Below are 14000 nucleotides of genomic sequence, written 5' to 3' on the forward strand. Positions count from 1 at the left end.
ATAAATTATCAAATAATATGATATTATCTTCTCTCAGTCCCGCGCTTTCCCATTTTATGTCAATCCAATTAATTCTAAGTTAATTTCATTTACACCCCAAAGTTGAGTATAAATACACTAATCCATCACATATTTTAAATTTTTTCAGTTAACACCCCTATAAATCTATTTTATATATAAATTTTATTTTTAAAAAACATTTAATTTAATTTTTAAAGAACTATTTAAAACTCAAATCTAAAATATTTTTACTTAAAATCTCTCTAAAAAATAAATTTGATAAACGAATTAAATTTATAGAAATATTAATAGAAGGAATTTGTAACCAATGATAATTGAGTGTATTTATACCAAACTTCGAAAGACCTCAATGAAATTTTAGATAAATATAAATTTATAAAAATAAAAAAATAATTTCTAATAAAAAGCTATGGGAGGACAAAAGTTGACTTTAAAATAAAATTCCTTTCCAATTGAAGCAATTATTTTCTTGAAGAATTGGTTTCAAAGCATTGTAACCAAAAAGGCAACAATATTTTATTTAATACCATTTACATAAATATTTATTTATAAATAAGGAATGGAGTATGCTCTGGCTTTGACTTTTGTGGCACACTTTGTTTGAATTTGGCATTGACTACAATTGTTTTCATGGAAATAATCATTTGCTTAAAGAATTGGACTTTGACAAATTGATGATTTTGAGAAGGACTTCGATACATGAATTGCATGAAAACTGCATAATTGTTTTAGGTCTCTTTGCATTAACCTCGATTGTCCTAACAACTAGACTTCAAATCAAAAGAGAGTTGACGTTTTGGATTCTTGAACGAGTCCAATAACTTTTAAGAATAATCTACAAAGTGAGTTTAAATAATTAGAACATATTTGATTATCAGATATACGATAAAGAAATGAATATTATATCATATTTTATGTTTGGTCGGTGATGAGGTCTAATAAGTTATCTAGTTACTTATCATATCTTATGTTCAACTAAATATGATATAGATAAAATAAGTGGCGAGATATATCATCCACTTTTTTTTTTTATTATTCCTTTTACATGGAAGATGTTAATTTCATGTTAAGATATGAAATATGCATGTCTCATGTATCATAGATTTATTTTTCATTAATTTTTTTTATATACTCATTTTGTAAAATAAAATGCTAAGATATGAGATATGAATATCTCAAATATAGTAAATTTATTTTTTATCATTTTTTTTATATACTCATTTTACAAAAATGATATTATTCATTTTAAAGCAAAAATGTTTAACAATATTATTATTCATTTTTAATGAAAAATGTAATCCTACTTTTCATTTAAAATTGACAATTAGAACAATTTTCGATGAAAAAGTTTCAAAAAATAGAACATGAAATAGTGTTGTAGACATAAAAATTTTAGTGAATTAAATTACCACTAATTTGGTCTTCAAAATTGATAAATAAATGGATAAGTGAATAAATAAAAATAGATATTCTCTTATGGGTAATTTTCCTAAGAAAAAGAAAACTAACCTCCAACTAGAAGAAATAATATATTATTATTATTATTATTATTATTATTATTTTGTTGATAAAACCTTCGGATAAGAAAAATTGCTAAAATCAAATAACTAAATCTCTTGAATTAAGCAACTAAAATTCAGGAATTCGAAATTCAAATTCCCTACTTTCACCTATAAATAGAGGTGACTTCTTTCAAGAGGGAGAAAATTCATAAATCAGAAAAATCCGAAGGAGAAAATCCAAAGGCAACTTTATACAAGAAAAGAAGAAAAAACTTCATCAAATCTCCCGGCAAGTTCGGCAAACAGTAAAAGGACTACATATGTGTTATTGGTCATTCAACAAGTTCATTTGGGAAAAAGTCATTTAGGCCCTTAATTGATCTTCAAATTCAAGGAAAAAAGTTTGTCATCATTCTTCAAGTTGTGGTTGAAACGAAAGAATCAGATGGAAAATATTCTTTTGTAAAATATATATATATATATATATATATATATATATTATTTTTGAGATTGTACCCCAAGAATTTTAATTTTAATAATTATTTTGTTTGCATTATTTTCCTATTATTTTGCTAATTTCGTATGACTTTTACGAAATTTGTGCGTGCAAATTTCTGGCATGCTTGGGAGGACCTCTCTATCTCTCATCTCTTTCATTAGAAAAATGATCACTACTACATCAATGACATCCAAAAGAATTCAAGTTGTGCATGTCAACAAGGGTAGTGACAAGATCGTCATTGCGCAATCGACACACAACACCGCTATGGGCCCCATAACTCGTAGCAAAGCAAAATCAACATATTCACCTTCAACAAAACATATAAGTGACTCTACTTGTTTGTTAAAACCGGTAAGGACACATGATGAGCACACATCACTTTGGCTTCTCCAAGGGTAAAAAACCATAGTCCTCGTAGTAAGGGAAAACTCCCTTTAGCATTAAAGAACTTTGGGGATAAGTCTCCTTGCTCTATTACCGATACCAACTCCAGCACCAGCTCACACTCCGGATCGCCAACTAGAATGTCAAATGAGGAAAATTACTCTAATCGTTTCGACTTTTTTACTTCTCCTTTCTTGATGACTATGCTGGTAATGGCAACCGACACTACATCCGTAGAAGAACAATTAGCAGAGATGACTCGCACCATTGCCAAACTCACCAAGACGATCAAGGAGAAAGATATGCAAATAGCCTCCCTCATAAACAAGGTAGAGGCAAAAGTACAAAATAGGGGTAAGTCAAGTTAAGGACTCGACCACCTTCCGAATGTTGCATCTCTTCTCGATTGGTACATAAACCTTACACCTGAGTCTATCGATAATTGGAACCAAATGGAACGTGAATTCCTCAATCGTTTCAATAGCACCCGACGAATTGTAAACATGATGGAGCTTACCAATACTAGGCAATGGAAAGACGGGTCAATAGTAGACTACATCAATCGTTGGCATTCCTTAAGCCTTGACTGCAAAGATAAATTATCTAAGGTATTAGCCGTGGAGCTATGTATACAAGGAATGCATTGGGGTCTTCTATACATCCTCCAAGGGATACAACCTCATACCTTTGAAGAATTAGCTACTTGAGCACATGACATGGAGCTCAACATAGCCAACCATGGTGCTAAGAAAGACCTTATCGTTGACCGGCAAAGAAAGAGACACGATGGGAAAACAAGTGACAAGACCTCAATAAAACCCATCCAATAGTTAATGACGGTAAATACAATGTCCATCAAAATCTCAACATGAGATCAAAAGAAATAAGTAAAAGAGGCTGGACCAACCCAAGAAAATGAGAGGTGTCGGTTCACCTTGAAGGAATTAGAGGAGAAGAAGTATCATTTTCTTGACTCTGATGTGTCTAGCATGTTAGAAGACCTACTCCAAAAAAAAGTTATTGAGCTACCTAAGTGCAAGGGTCCAAAAAAAATGGGTCATGTTAATGATCCAAACTACTATCATTACCATCGAATCATCAATCACCCAATGGAGAAATATTTCATCTTAAAATATCTCATAATGAAACTTATAAAGCAAGGAAGAATTCATCTGGATCTAGATGAAGTAGTAGAGTCAAATCATGCTATAGTCACATTTGGGTATTTCGATCCTGTTCTATTACATGTTCCACCTAAGACACTAGGGGCATGCGCCGATACTATCCAATGCAAGTCATCGAAACGAAAGCAAACACAAGTGTCATGCCATGACACCATTCTTCACTTTTGCTTTGATAATGAATCAATGTCGTATAGTGAAGAAGGTTGGACATTGGTGATACGAAGAAGACCTCACAAGAAGCAAGAATCTCATCAATACCCAAATCTTTCTAGGAATGAACAATATAAACAAAATATTTGTCGATACCTGAAAAAGAAATAAGAAAAGAAACCCAAAAGAAAACAAAAGATTGTACAGGTTGATGACCTCTTGGTACAAAAGCTCATCATCCCTATCACCTTAGGAGAATACTTCTCTTTAGAGTTTTTTGATAGAGAGATGATGACATCAACTCATATGGTCTCTTGTCATGAGACTTCGGAAGAAGATGGGCCAAGTGAAGATGGAGAAAGTACTCTTGGTGTAGAGTTGAGCAAAACCAAAGGAGATGATGAGATAGTAGCAAACCAATAGTGCTTACCCTCGCTTTTTAGTATCCATGAAATGCTAAAGCTTCCACATGACAATGCATGGATAAGTGAATAAATAAAAATAGATATCCTTTTATAGGTAACTTTCCTAAAAAAAAAAACTAACCTCCAACTACAAAAAGATAATAATAGTAATAATAAAATATATTATTATTATTATCTTGTTGGTAAAACCTCCAAATAAGAAAAGTTGCTAAAATCAAGGAACTAAATCTTTTGAATTAAGCAACTAAAATTTAGGAATTCGGAATTCAAATCCTTAGCAACTTTGTACAGGAAAAGAAGTTTCACAACAAAATAAAAAACTTCATCAAATCTCTTTACAAATTTGATAAATGATTAAAGGATTACATACGTGTTCTTCGTCATTTAACAAGTTCATTCAGGAAAAAGTCATTTAAGCCCTCAATTGATCTTCAAATTCAAGGAAACAAGTTTGTCATTGTTCTTCAAGTTATAGTCAAAACGAAGGAATCAAAGGAAAAATATCATTTTATAAAAAAAAATATATATTATTTTTGAGATTGTACCCCAACAATTTTAATTCGCATTATTTTTCTATTATTTTGCTAATTTCACAGGACTTTTACAAAATTTGTGCATACAAGTGCATTTAGAAAGTTGGATGAATTTATATAACAAGTCCAATAGGCAATTTTGGAATGACACTAATAACTTAAAAGAAAATTAGTTTTGAAAAAACGTTGTGCAAGTAGATGTTGGAGGGTTTTTATTAATTTTTGAAATAATGTATAAAAGCTTGATGTTGTCCCCCAAAACTTCAAATCTTAGTCAATTTATTGAATTTTTCTAATAATTTTAATTAAATTTGACTTTCTTCCTTATTTTTCATAGCAAAACTAAACAAAAAAAAAAAAAAAAAAATTTCTTAATATTTACTTTTCGGGGACCAAACATAACCATAAAGAATGAGCTAGGAAGTTTCATAAAATTTTAGGATTAGATTAACAATTTATTACTTATTCTATTTAGTTATATGTAGTTTAAACACTACAATGTTAAATGAAATAATAAGTTTACATTATTACATACATGATAAAACAATTTCTAATTTTAAAAAAAAAAATAGAAATCCACGAGTAAAGGTTAATTTATCACAATCCCTATTTCTATTTCTAGTTTTTGTACTCAAAGAGTAAAGGTTACATATTGAAATGAGAAACAAAGAATAAATAAAGGAAAAAAAATGAATAAACATGAACCTCGATGGGACATGGACGCCATTCCTACCAGAAACCTGCATTGATATATATATCAAGGCTTATGCTTGGATATAAGCGCAGAAATCCACGAGTAAACAGAGACAACATACAACCAATAGTTTTTCCCCTTCGGCTAATTGTGTGATATAGAAAGTATAGACTACCATCAATCCCCACAAGTTCCTTACTGAGGGATGCTTTTAATTCCAAATTTCTTCTTCAAAATCTAATTTATTTGAGAGATTCTGCTATTAATTTTCAACCATAAAAACTCTAATGCATCTGACAAAACTGCCAAAATAACCAAGGAATCTAATAATCTACTGTTTCACTTTTCCTTTTTTAAACCATCATCCATACCCAAAAGCTCAAAGCTTACCGAATTGGGCGAGGAAAACTTTACAGACGTTTTGTAGGATCACAGGAGCTGAGAAGGAAATGGGGCCGCATAGTGGGAGCTTAGAACAACATTGTATATCATCAACAGGAACATCCGCCTGCCTGTGGCTGTGACTGAGATGCGTTTGTGTTGCTAGACTTAAGATTGACGTCAACCATGTCTTCTTGCTTTGCTGAAGAAAGTGTTTCCATTCCTGGTAAGGCTGCTGCAATTTTCCGAAATAGCGCCTAGAAAAAGATTCATTCAGGATGGTCAATAGTTTGTCTAAGAAAGAAAAGTTATGCCATGCAGGACTGAATGAAGCCAAATAACAAAATATTCAAAAATGCAGAACATTTTTCTTCCCCAATAGTGAAGATATAGTGGTCCTAGTTCACTCTAAAAAAAATTTGAAAATTTTGGAGCTTTGGCTTATCTTGTGCTCCAAAATGGTCATAGGGCAGATCAATGGCATTGTCCAATAAAACCAAATACTAGAAAAAATCAGAGAAAGTTAGGTGGAGTTGCAACTGCAGCCGTACCACAATTTCATACCTTAGTGTTTCATAACCTTGTAAATATTAGGTATGAGAAATACTACCTAATAATGAAGACCTGTTTACCTTTATATTGAACCCAGCCTTGGCACTAGTTTCAATAAACATAACATTTAGATCACGAGCTTTAGCTTCTCCTTCCTCTATAGACACTTGCCTGTCAAAGCATAAAAAGCATAGCAAAGCCGTGAGTGAAAAAAAAAAAAATGTACAAGCCAAAGTTAAAAACACCAAAATCTACATGGCTACATAGAATGAGCAGGAAGAAAAAGAAAAAAGAAAAAAAAAGGCCCATACTTGTTTTATTTTATGATTTTCTTTTGCTATATTTACTTCCCATAAACTTTGGAATTAGAAGGCCAATAGACATACTGGTTTTAATTTCAAATAACCTATAAGTCCAATTCTCTCTCTCTAATCTTTTAAATCATCTAATAATTTTCATTCAATATAAAGTGAATTCTCTTTTGGTTATAGTTTTGTACTTCACAAATGCAAGTAGAATAAAGTATCACTCTGTTTGGAAGTGATTTTCAAAGAGGTCAGAAGCGCTTATTAATACCAACAAGGTACAAGTGTTTCTTTACCAAATTAAGAACCCGTTTGGCAATGATTTTAAGAAAAACTTTTAATATTTTTAATACTTGAAAATTTTTATCATTCAAGTATTAGAAATGCTATAAACGCTTTCTAGAATCACTCCCAAACAGGCTCTAAGAGTGCGTTTCTAGCATTTCTAACACTTAAATGATAAAAAATTTCAAATGTTAAAAAGATTAAAAGTGTTTTCTAGAATCACTATCAAACAAGCTCCAAGTGTTTGATAAACTATTGAAAATCACTTTTAAAAATCTAGAGAATCAATTGAAGTTATTCATAAATAATCACTTGGTAGGCAATCCCTTCAAAAATCACTTTCTTGTTATATAACATATGACCAAAAATATTATCAAAGTACTTTGTCGGTTTATATCCAAATACTAAGAGTGCATTTGGCAGTGATTTTAAAACGTGTTTATAATCTTTTTAACACTTAAAATTTTGTATCTTTCAAGCATAAAAAAATACTAGAAACACTTCCTAGAATCACTACCGAACGCACTCTGAGAGTGCGTTTGAAAGTAATTCTAGAAAGCATTTTTAACATTTCTAACACTTGAATGATAAATTTTCAAGTATTAAAAATATGAAAAGCGATTCCTAGAATCACTACCAAACGGGCTCTAAGTAATTCTCTTTAAAGCATTTCTAATGAAAGCACAAAAAACTAAAAGTGTTTCAACTAAAATCACTCCCAAATGAGCCATAAGAATCACATTTATCATTGAGGTGAAACCCAGCAAATGTGAATAATACAACCCTTGTGAGCATCCAATTGCATGTACAGAGATGAAATTTCTTTTTCTTTTTTTCTTTCTTTCATTTTTTGTGGAAAAGAAGGGAAAGTTTTGCATTCTTGTAGCTTCTATACTTTAAAACTGAAGCTAAACAGGCATAAAATAGTCTATTGAACACAAGGGCCAAGGTGAAGCCCTTGAGGGCTGGCTCAAGTGCCAAGGGGTTCAGGTGGGGATATGTGAGGTTCCAAGTTAGATTCCCAAGAAAAAAATGTTATCAAAAGAAAAAACAAAAAACCAAGCCACCATGAAAGAAATAAATTGTAATGCAGAAGGGTTTGCAGTAAACTCTTGCTTGCAAGACTAACTTAGGCCGATCAAGAATTTGAATGGATACATGGTGAAATAGATTATAGAAAAGAAACGGAAATGAATTATCAGGGTCTTAAATAATTAGAATTCTGTACCGTAGAAATAGCATTTCATTTTGACAAGCAACAAAGGGAAACAGCAGAAGACCTTGGCTGGCTGCTAAATAGATATTAACACTAGCTTTTGCCAAGCAACTTCATCAATATCTATGAAAAACAACAGTTCTGCAACCAATAAGACAACAACATATTCAACGAAGCCTGTGCTAGTTCTAAAGCGGCCCACACTACCTCATATTTCATTACACTTTAATTTATCTTGCCACTTTTCTAAAGACTAAAAGCAATTTTTTTACAACAGCAATAATGGACTATGCCATAATGGATAGCTTGCTTTCACACCCATAAACACCCCCCAACCCTAAGGAACACAGGATTCAATCCTAGTTCTTTGGTACCTCCTAGTGGATTTACCATAAGGATTAAAATAGTCTTTCCAGCAATTTTGGAAATGAACAAAAACCAATTATTTCTTCCTCTTTAGTTGAATTATTAACCAAAATAAACCTAAGCCATATGTACGGAAAATTTGGAATACCTCTTTGCTGTTACTTTATTCATCAGTCTCCAACTTCTCCTTATATTAAAGCATTTTGAGTAAAAAATACTTCTAAGTTCTCTAGTTTCACAAAGTTCATGCCTTTGGATTGACAATCCTTCCTTTAGATCCTCAAAAATAAAATACCAAAAAGCAGTGACAGTTTGATCTCAAAAATCATCCAAAAATACAATAGTTTTATGATTTTTTTCTCATGCCTTCATAATTTTCATCTACTTCTCTGTGTTCAGTAAGAGCTTCCAATCAAACTCCTGTCATCACATATTGCAGAGGTAAACACCAGATATTTTTATCCTCAAAGAATATCCTACTGGTTCAGCGACAAGGATTGCAATATTAGATCCCGTTTCTCATTTTCATAAAGCAGCTTAGCTTGCTTCATGAAGATGAATAACTATGGTGCCAGTTACTAAGCAGTTGCCAACACAGATCAGCTATAATACTTAATGGAGTCAAAAACAAGCCCTTGACTGGTACAAGCAATCAAAGATTGAAGTAGAAAATATAAACAGCAAATGAGACAATAAGTCATCACCTCTTGTCCACAAGGTCTGTTTTGTTCCCAACAAGGACAATGATAACATCACTGCCTCGCTCAGTACGAACCTCCTCAATCCACTTGGCAGTGTTAAGGAATGACTGCCTGCCTAAAACACAAAAAGGTGCCAGAGTAGTTAAAAACTCACATCACAGATGCAACATATACAAAAAATAGTTTGCCAATGCCAAAATTAGTCCAAAACATGTCAAAGAGGCAACCAGATCATTCATATGAAAATATAAAATTTAACAAACATTTCATTATGACATCATACAAGCTGAATTTGTTCAGATGGCTACCAGGAAATGAACTATTTACCTTTTTGACAAGAACAAAGTACAAGCATACAAAAGAATGAGACAAGATGCGCTTAAGGGTTGGGCTCAAGTGATTATGGGTTGAGATAGGAGTGGGGAAGGGGAAAGCTCCACCTTTGAATTTAAGGCAAATAAAAAATTAAAAAACAAAATAAAAAATTAAACAATAATAATAACAATAATGGGGAATGCTCCACCTTCCATGAAAAATAAATAAATAAATAAGTACCCAAAAGGGAGGGAAACAAAAGAGAGAAAGAAAAAGACATGAATAGATGAGAAACATTTTTCCATAATGGAAAATAAAAGCGAAAAAAATGCATACTTGCAACATCATATACGATGACTGCAACAGAGGAGTCCCTAATGTAACTTGGGATCAGACTCCTGAACCTTTCCTGTCCTGCAGTATCCCTGAAAGAAAAAGAAAAAAGAAAAGAAACAGACAATTAGCCATCGTCAGATTATAGACTTGGATTTGATGTTTCAAAACATGAGATTATACAAAAATATTGAGAATAATTTTCATAATTCCATTCACATCAAAGGTTTGGGAAACTAGTGCTGTATGTGATGTGATTGGAATTATGAAAATTATTCTCAATATTGCCGTACAAAGGCAAGTGATGGAGAGCATGACAGAAAGAAAAGAGAACTAGGTTATCTGGGATTATTCATTTTTTTTGGAGCAAAACTAGGTTTGTTTTTTTCCCCATTAGTTCCTTCAATCAAAAGATGTAAAAATGGTACAATAAGCATGTTTAAACACTTCCTATCTGAGGCAAGCCTATGTGCTCAAAAAAAAAAAAAAATGTCTGGAGGAAAATAAAAATGCATCCCACATTTTCTTTGATATGAATACATATTACATCAAATGAATGAATGAAAATGATGGGTAAGTCCAGCAGACTAATGCAACTTACTTTAAAGTTATCTCAAACTTTACATAAATAATCATTGTCTTGGACAAGAAATCAAAAAAACATGCCTTAATGTTAATGATAATATGTTCACAGAGGTTTTTATCCTGTCTATCAACCGAACACAATCCTGTTCTCTACCCAGTCGTGGTTGACTGCTAAATGTTAAGGCCCTCACAACATTATTGTGATGGAATGGGGTCACAATCTGATGCGCATAACATAGGATTTTAAACAGGAAAAAAAAGGGTATGATCTGTGGATGCAGAAATAGAGAGCAGTTATGCGATTGACAGGATTTAGATTTGTACAATAATTTAGATTTTACACTAATACATCCAGGAATTGCACCATACATTTATGAGGAAAGGCCCTTGTAGGATTAAAAAATGCTGTGAAATTCAAATAGAAGCTTTACGTAATTGTAATATTCTATGTCATGCACCAGACCCTAGTAGATCTTACAAAGGACTTTACCTATCAAAAAAATCTTACAAAGGATTTAACACTGATGGCTTCACAGACCAGGAGGAATTTTAAGAAAGCTGGTAGCATTTAATTTAGAAAAGCTATATATGAACCCTTTTGACTTGGATATGTAATTTATGTAGAAGTGGTCATGCAACACAGGGACATGATTAAACTTGTAAATGTAAATACGGCCTATATACAATTTTAAAGACCTAAAACTATATCAAGGAACCATTACTAACATAATGCAACAATGTTCCAATCACAAGCACAGCCCCTGAGGCCTAGCTCAATTGGTATGGTATTGGGTTGAGGGTGGGGAAGTTTCCAGGTTCAATTCTCAACAGGTAGAAGAAGAAAAGGAAAAAGATGTTACCTATCAGGAAAAAAAACAGTTCCAAGCATGAGTACAGTTTCATTGATATGTATACAAACAAACTTCACATGCATGGCAGAAACTGGATTCTTGAATAAACAAAAATAGAATTTCCGTTTTTTTCATTTTTTTTTTTTTTTGGTTCAACATTAGAATTGAACCAGAAGTTCATCCAGATCTTAATGCCTTTGCTACCATGGCAGTACAACTTCAGAAAATAAATATTTTGAAATGGGAGAGACAAAAATATATTTGTGGAAGGAATATTATACAAACAGGTCTAAAGCATCAAGAACTAAAATCTCACCAGAGTTGCAAACGGACCGTCCGATCTTCAAGGTACATCGTCTTTGATAGAAAATCAATACCAATAGTAGCCTGGATGTCAATTAATAACACAAGCTTAGGAAAAAGAAAATAAAACAAAAGCACCTTATGGAGCAGAACAAGCTTGGTGCATACAGCTACCTATATTTAGATTGTGGAAAAATAAGTTCTGACCAACAATCTAAGAACACAGATACAAGAAAGAAAAAAATGAATCTCAAAGAAGTTTCTTTACACAAAGAACAACCATACTCACAATGATTAACAAGATTATTTAATTAAGGCTATGTTAGATTCCCATAAAGCACTAAGAACGAAAAAAATGTTAAGGAAAATGATTTTATCATGTTTCGTTTTACCATGAAAAATACAAAAAGAAAGTTAAATATAATTAAAATTAGTAATATATTCATATATTTTTAAATTATTTAATCTTTATACAAAAGAATTAAATAAACAAAATAAATTTGAAGTAATATATATATATATATATATTAGACTTCAAATCTATTTTTATTTTCCTTCGGTTTTTCTTTCACCCTACTTTTCTCCTCTATTTTCTTTCCCTCACATTTTCCTTCAGACTTTCCATGAACCAAACAAAGCCTAAAAGAATCAAATTCTGCAAACTTCAGAAAATGCAAAGTATGCAAAAAAAAAAAAAATGATATATATGTCGTTCCAGAAAGCTATCCAATTGGAAATGCCTTATAGTTCAATTACCATGTCAGGTAGGAAAAAAATATGTGATAAGACCAGCGTCTTCTTTATTATTTGGAAAATATTATCTGTACGACCACTTCACCATCCACTCTGATTATATAACGTAAGAAAGCTTTTACAATTATTATTTTCTGGCCAAGATTGTCTGCATATTAACCACTGATTGCAACATTGTCAGCAGGTTAAAGCACTGGTGTGAATAACATTTTCTTCATCACCAATGGTCGGTTAAAAAAGTGAATTTCCAGATGCAATAGGAATTCGGTCCATATCTATAATCAAACTGACCAAAGAAATTTACATACAACGTCAAAATCTTATCATCAAAACCAAGATCCTTTTCTTTTCTCTCTATCTTCATAATCCACAGACATGACAACGCTTTAATCCACCAAAAAAAAAAAAAAAAAAAAAACAGAAAAAACCATAAACGTCAGGGAAATTCATCTAGGATCGGGATCAAACAAATTTGTACCAAAGCCAAAACCAAAACACAAACCAACAAAATTGCTGAAAATCGATAAACAAGCAGATCCATAAAGATTTGACCTGATAGGTGTTGTCGAATTTGTCGTACATGAATCGAGTGATGATGCTAGTCTTTCCGACGGATTGGTCTCCCAAGAAGACGAGCTTGTACTTGGCGAGAGCAGAGACAGGAGCCATGGATCGGATCTGGAGAGGAAGGTGGAGTGGGAGATGGGAAATGGGGCAGAAGCTCTGATCTGAGACGAGGAGAGAGAAAAGGAAGGGGGAGAGGTTTTTTTTTTTTTTTTTGAAAGTTTTAAAAGGGAAGGCTGGCTGCAGGGGCTGTGTTTTGTTTTGTCCTCTCGTGAAATGTTTTGAAGAGATTTCGCGGAAACGAGAGTCTTCCTTCGCTCGTAAGTTGTAATGCCAAGTAAGTGGTTTCTTACAAATTAGGCGGCCAACTGCTTGGGTCTCATTTCTCCAACAAACAAAAGTCTCTTGGTTTGAAATGTTTGTGCCACTTCGACGGTTCTCTGTTCTCTGTTCTCTGTTCTCTGCTCTGTGCTCTCTGACTCACTCAATGGCATAAAGGGCAAATAATAGCCAAATTAAGGATTTTATGTCACATGGCATAAAGGGTAAATACTGGCCAAATCAAGGGTTTCTCTATCACATGCATATTATAAAACAAAATTAACAACGAAATAAAGTTAAACCCCATGTTTACTTCATTTCTTATGAATAAAATTACTGAAAGTGATTCCTATTCAATCATAACATAGGGTGTGTCCAGAAAAAAAAACGTTTTTTTATTCTTAAAAATAGAAAATTGGAAACATGTTTAATTATTTTTTAACAAAAAATAGTTGTTTTTAATGCATAGTATTTTCTTAGAGAAAGTTGTACTTTGGACTTCTCATCCCAATATAGTAGCATTTTCGAAACCCAACAATGGGAAATATGAGAATCAGCTTTTAATATGAAAAGTATTATCATTTTTGTGCACTCTGAGCCGACTCCATCTTCTGTGCCCAAATTACCCCTCTGTTTCTCCAACTTAGCATCTTCAGCATCATTCTAACCTCTATGTCACCCTCTCTCATTTGGAAGTTTTCTCTTATCTTTTTTCACTCTTGAAAACTCAAAATTTCTCTCATTTCAGTTCAAAAACCCTAATCCAAAACTCCA

The 14000-nt window shown here is 32.4% G+C and overlaps 1 protein-coding gene across 2 annotated transcripts; it reads right to left on the bottom strand.

Annotated features, from left to right (window-relative positions):
* Nucleotides 1-5272: 5272 nt before the first annotated feature.
* On the bottom strand, nucleotides 5273-13326 carry LOC117931558 (ras-related protein RABH1b). 2 transcript variants are annotated; one of them, XR_004654067.1, is made up of 7 exons: nucleotides 12894-13326; nucleotides 11602-11672; nucleotides 9853-9941; nucleotides 9205-9316; nucleotides 6409-6499; nucleotides 5786-6033; nucleotides 5273-5441 (listed from the first exon to the last, which is right to left on the bottom strand). XR_004654067.1 is itself a non-coding variant. In XM_034852534.1 (6 exons), the coding sequence occupies exons 1-6, from the start codon at nucleotides 13008-13010 to the stop codon at nucleotides 5887-5889; spliced, it is 627 nt and encodes a 208-aa protein (XP_034708425.1). In that variant the 5' UTR covers nucleotides 13011-13326; the 3' UTR covers nucleotides 5514-5886. The 2 variants fall into 2 exon arrangements, 1 of the variants encoding a protein (XP_034708425.1); XM_034852534.1 differs by lacking the exon at nucleotides 5273-5441 and having other exon boundaries at nucleotides 5514-6033.
* Nucleotides 13327-14000: the final 674 nt, after the last annotated feature.

Source organism: Vitis riparia, chromosome 15 (genome assembly GCF_004353265.1).
Source record: "Vitis riparia cultivar Riparia Gloire de Montpellier isolate 1030 chromosome 15, EGFV_Vit.rip_1.0, whole genome shotgun sequence".
Lineage (NCBI taxonomy): Eukaryota > Viridiplantae > Streptophyta > Magnoliopsida > Vitales > Vitaceae > Vitis > Vitis riparia.

Bases quoted from the DNA above. Each gene is read 5' to 3' on its own strand.
- LOC117931558 (XM_034852534.1), bottom strand. From the start codon at position 13,010: ATGGCTCCTGTCTCTGCTCTCGCCAAGTACAAGCTCGTCTTCTTGGGA. The intron at 6,500-9,204 runs GTGATGACTTAT...ATGCTTTGACAG, and splicing joins ACAGACCTTGTGGACAAGAG to GCAAGTGTCTATAGAGGAAG. The intron at 6,034-6,408 runs GTAAACAGGTCT...ATCTTTTTCTAG, and splicing joins AGGCTGGGTTCAATATAAAG to GCGCTATTTCGGAAAATTGC.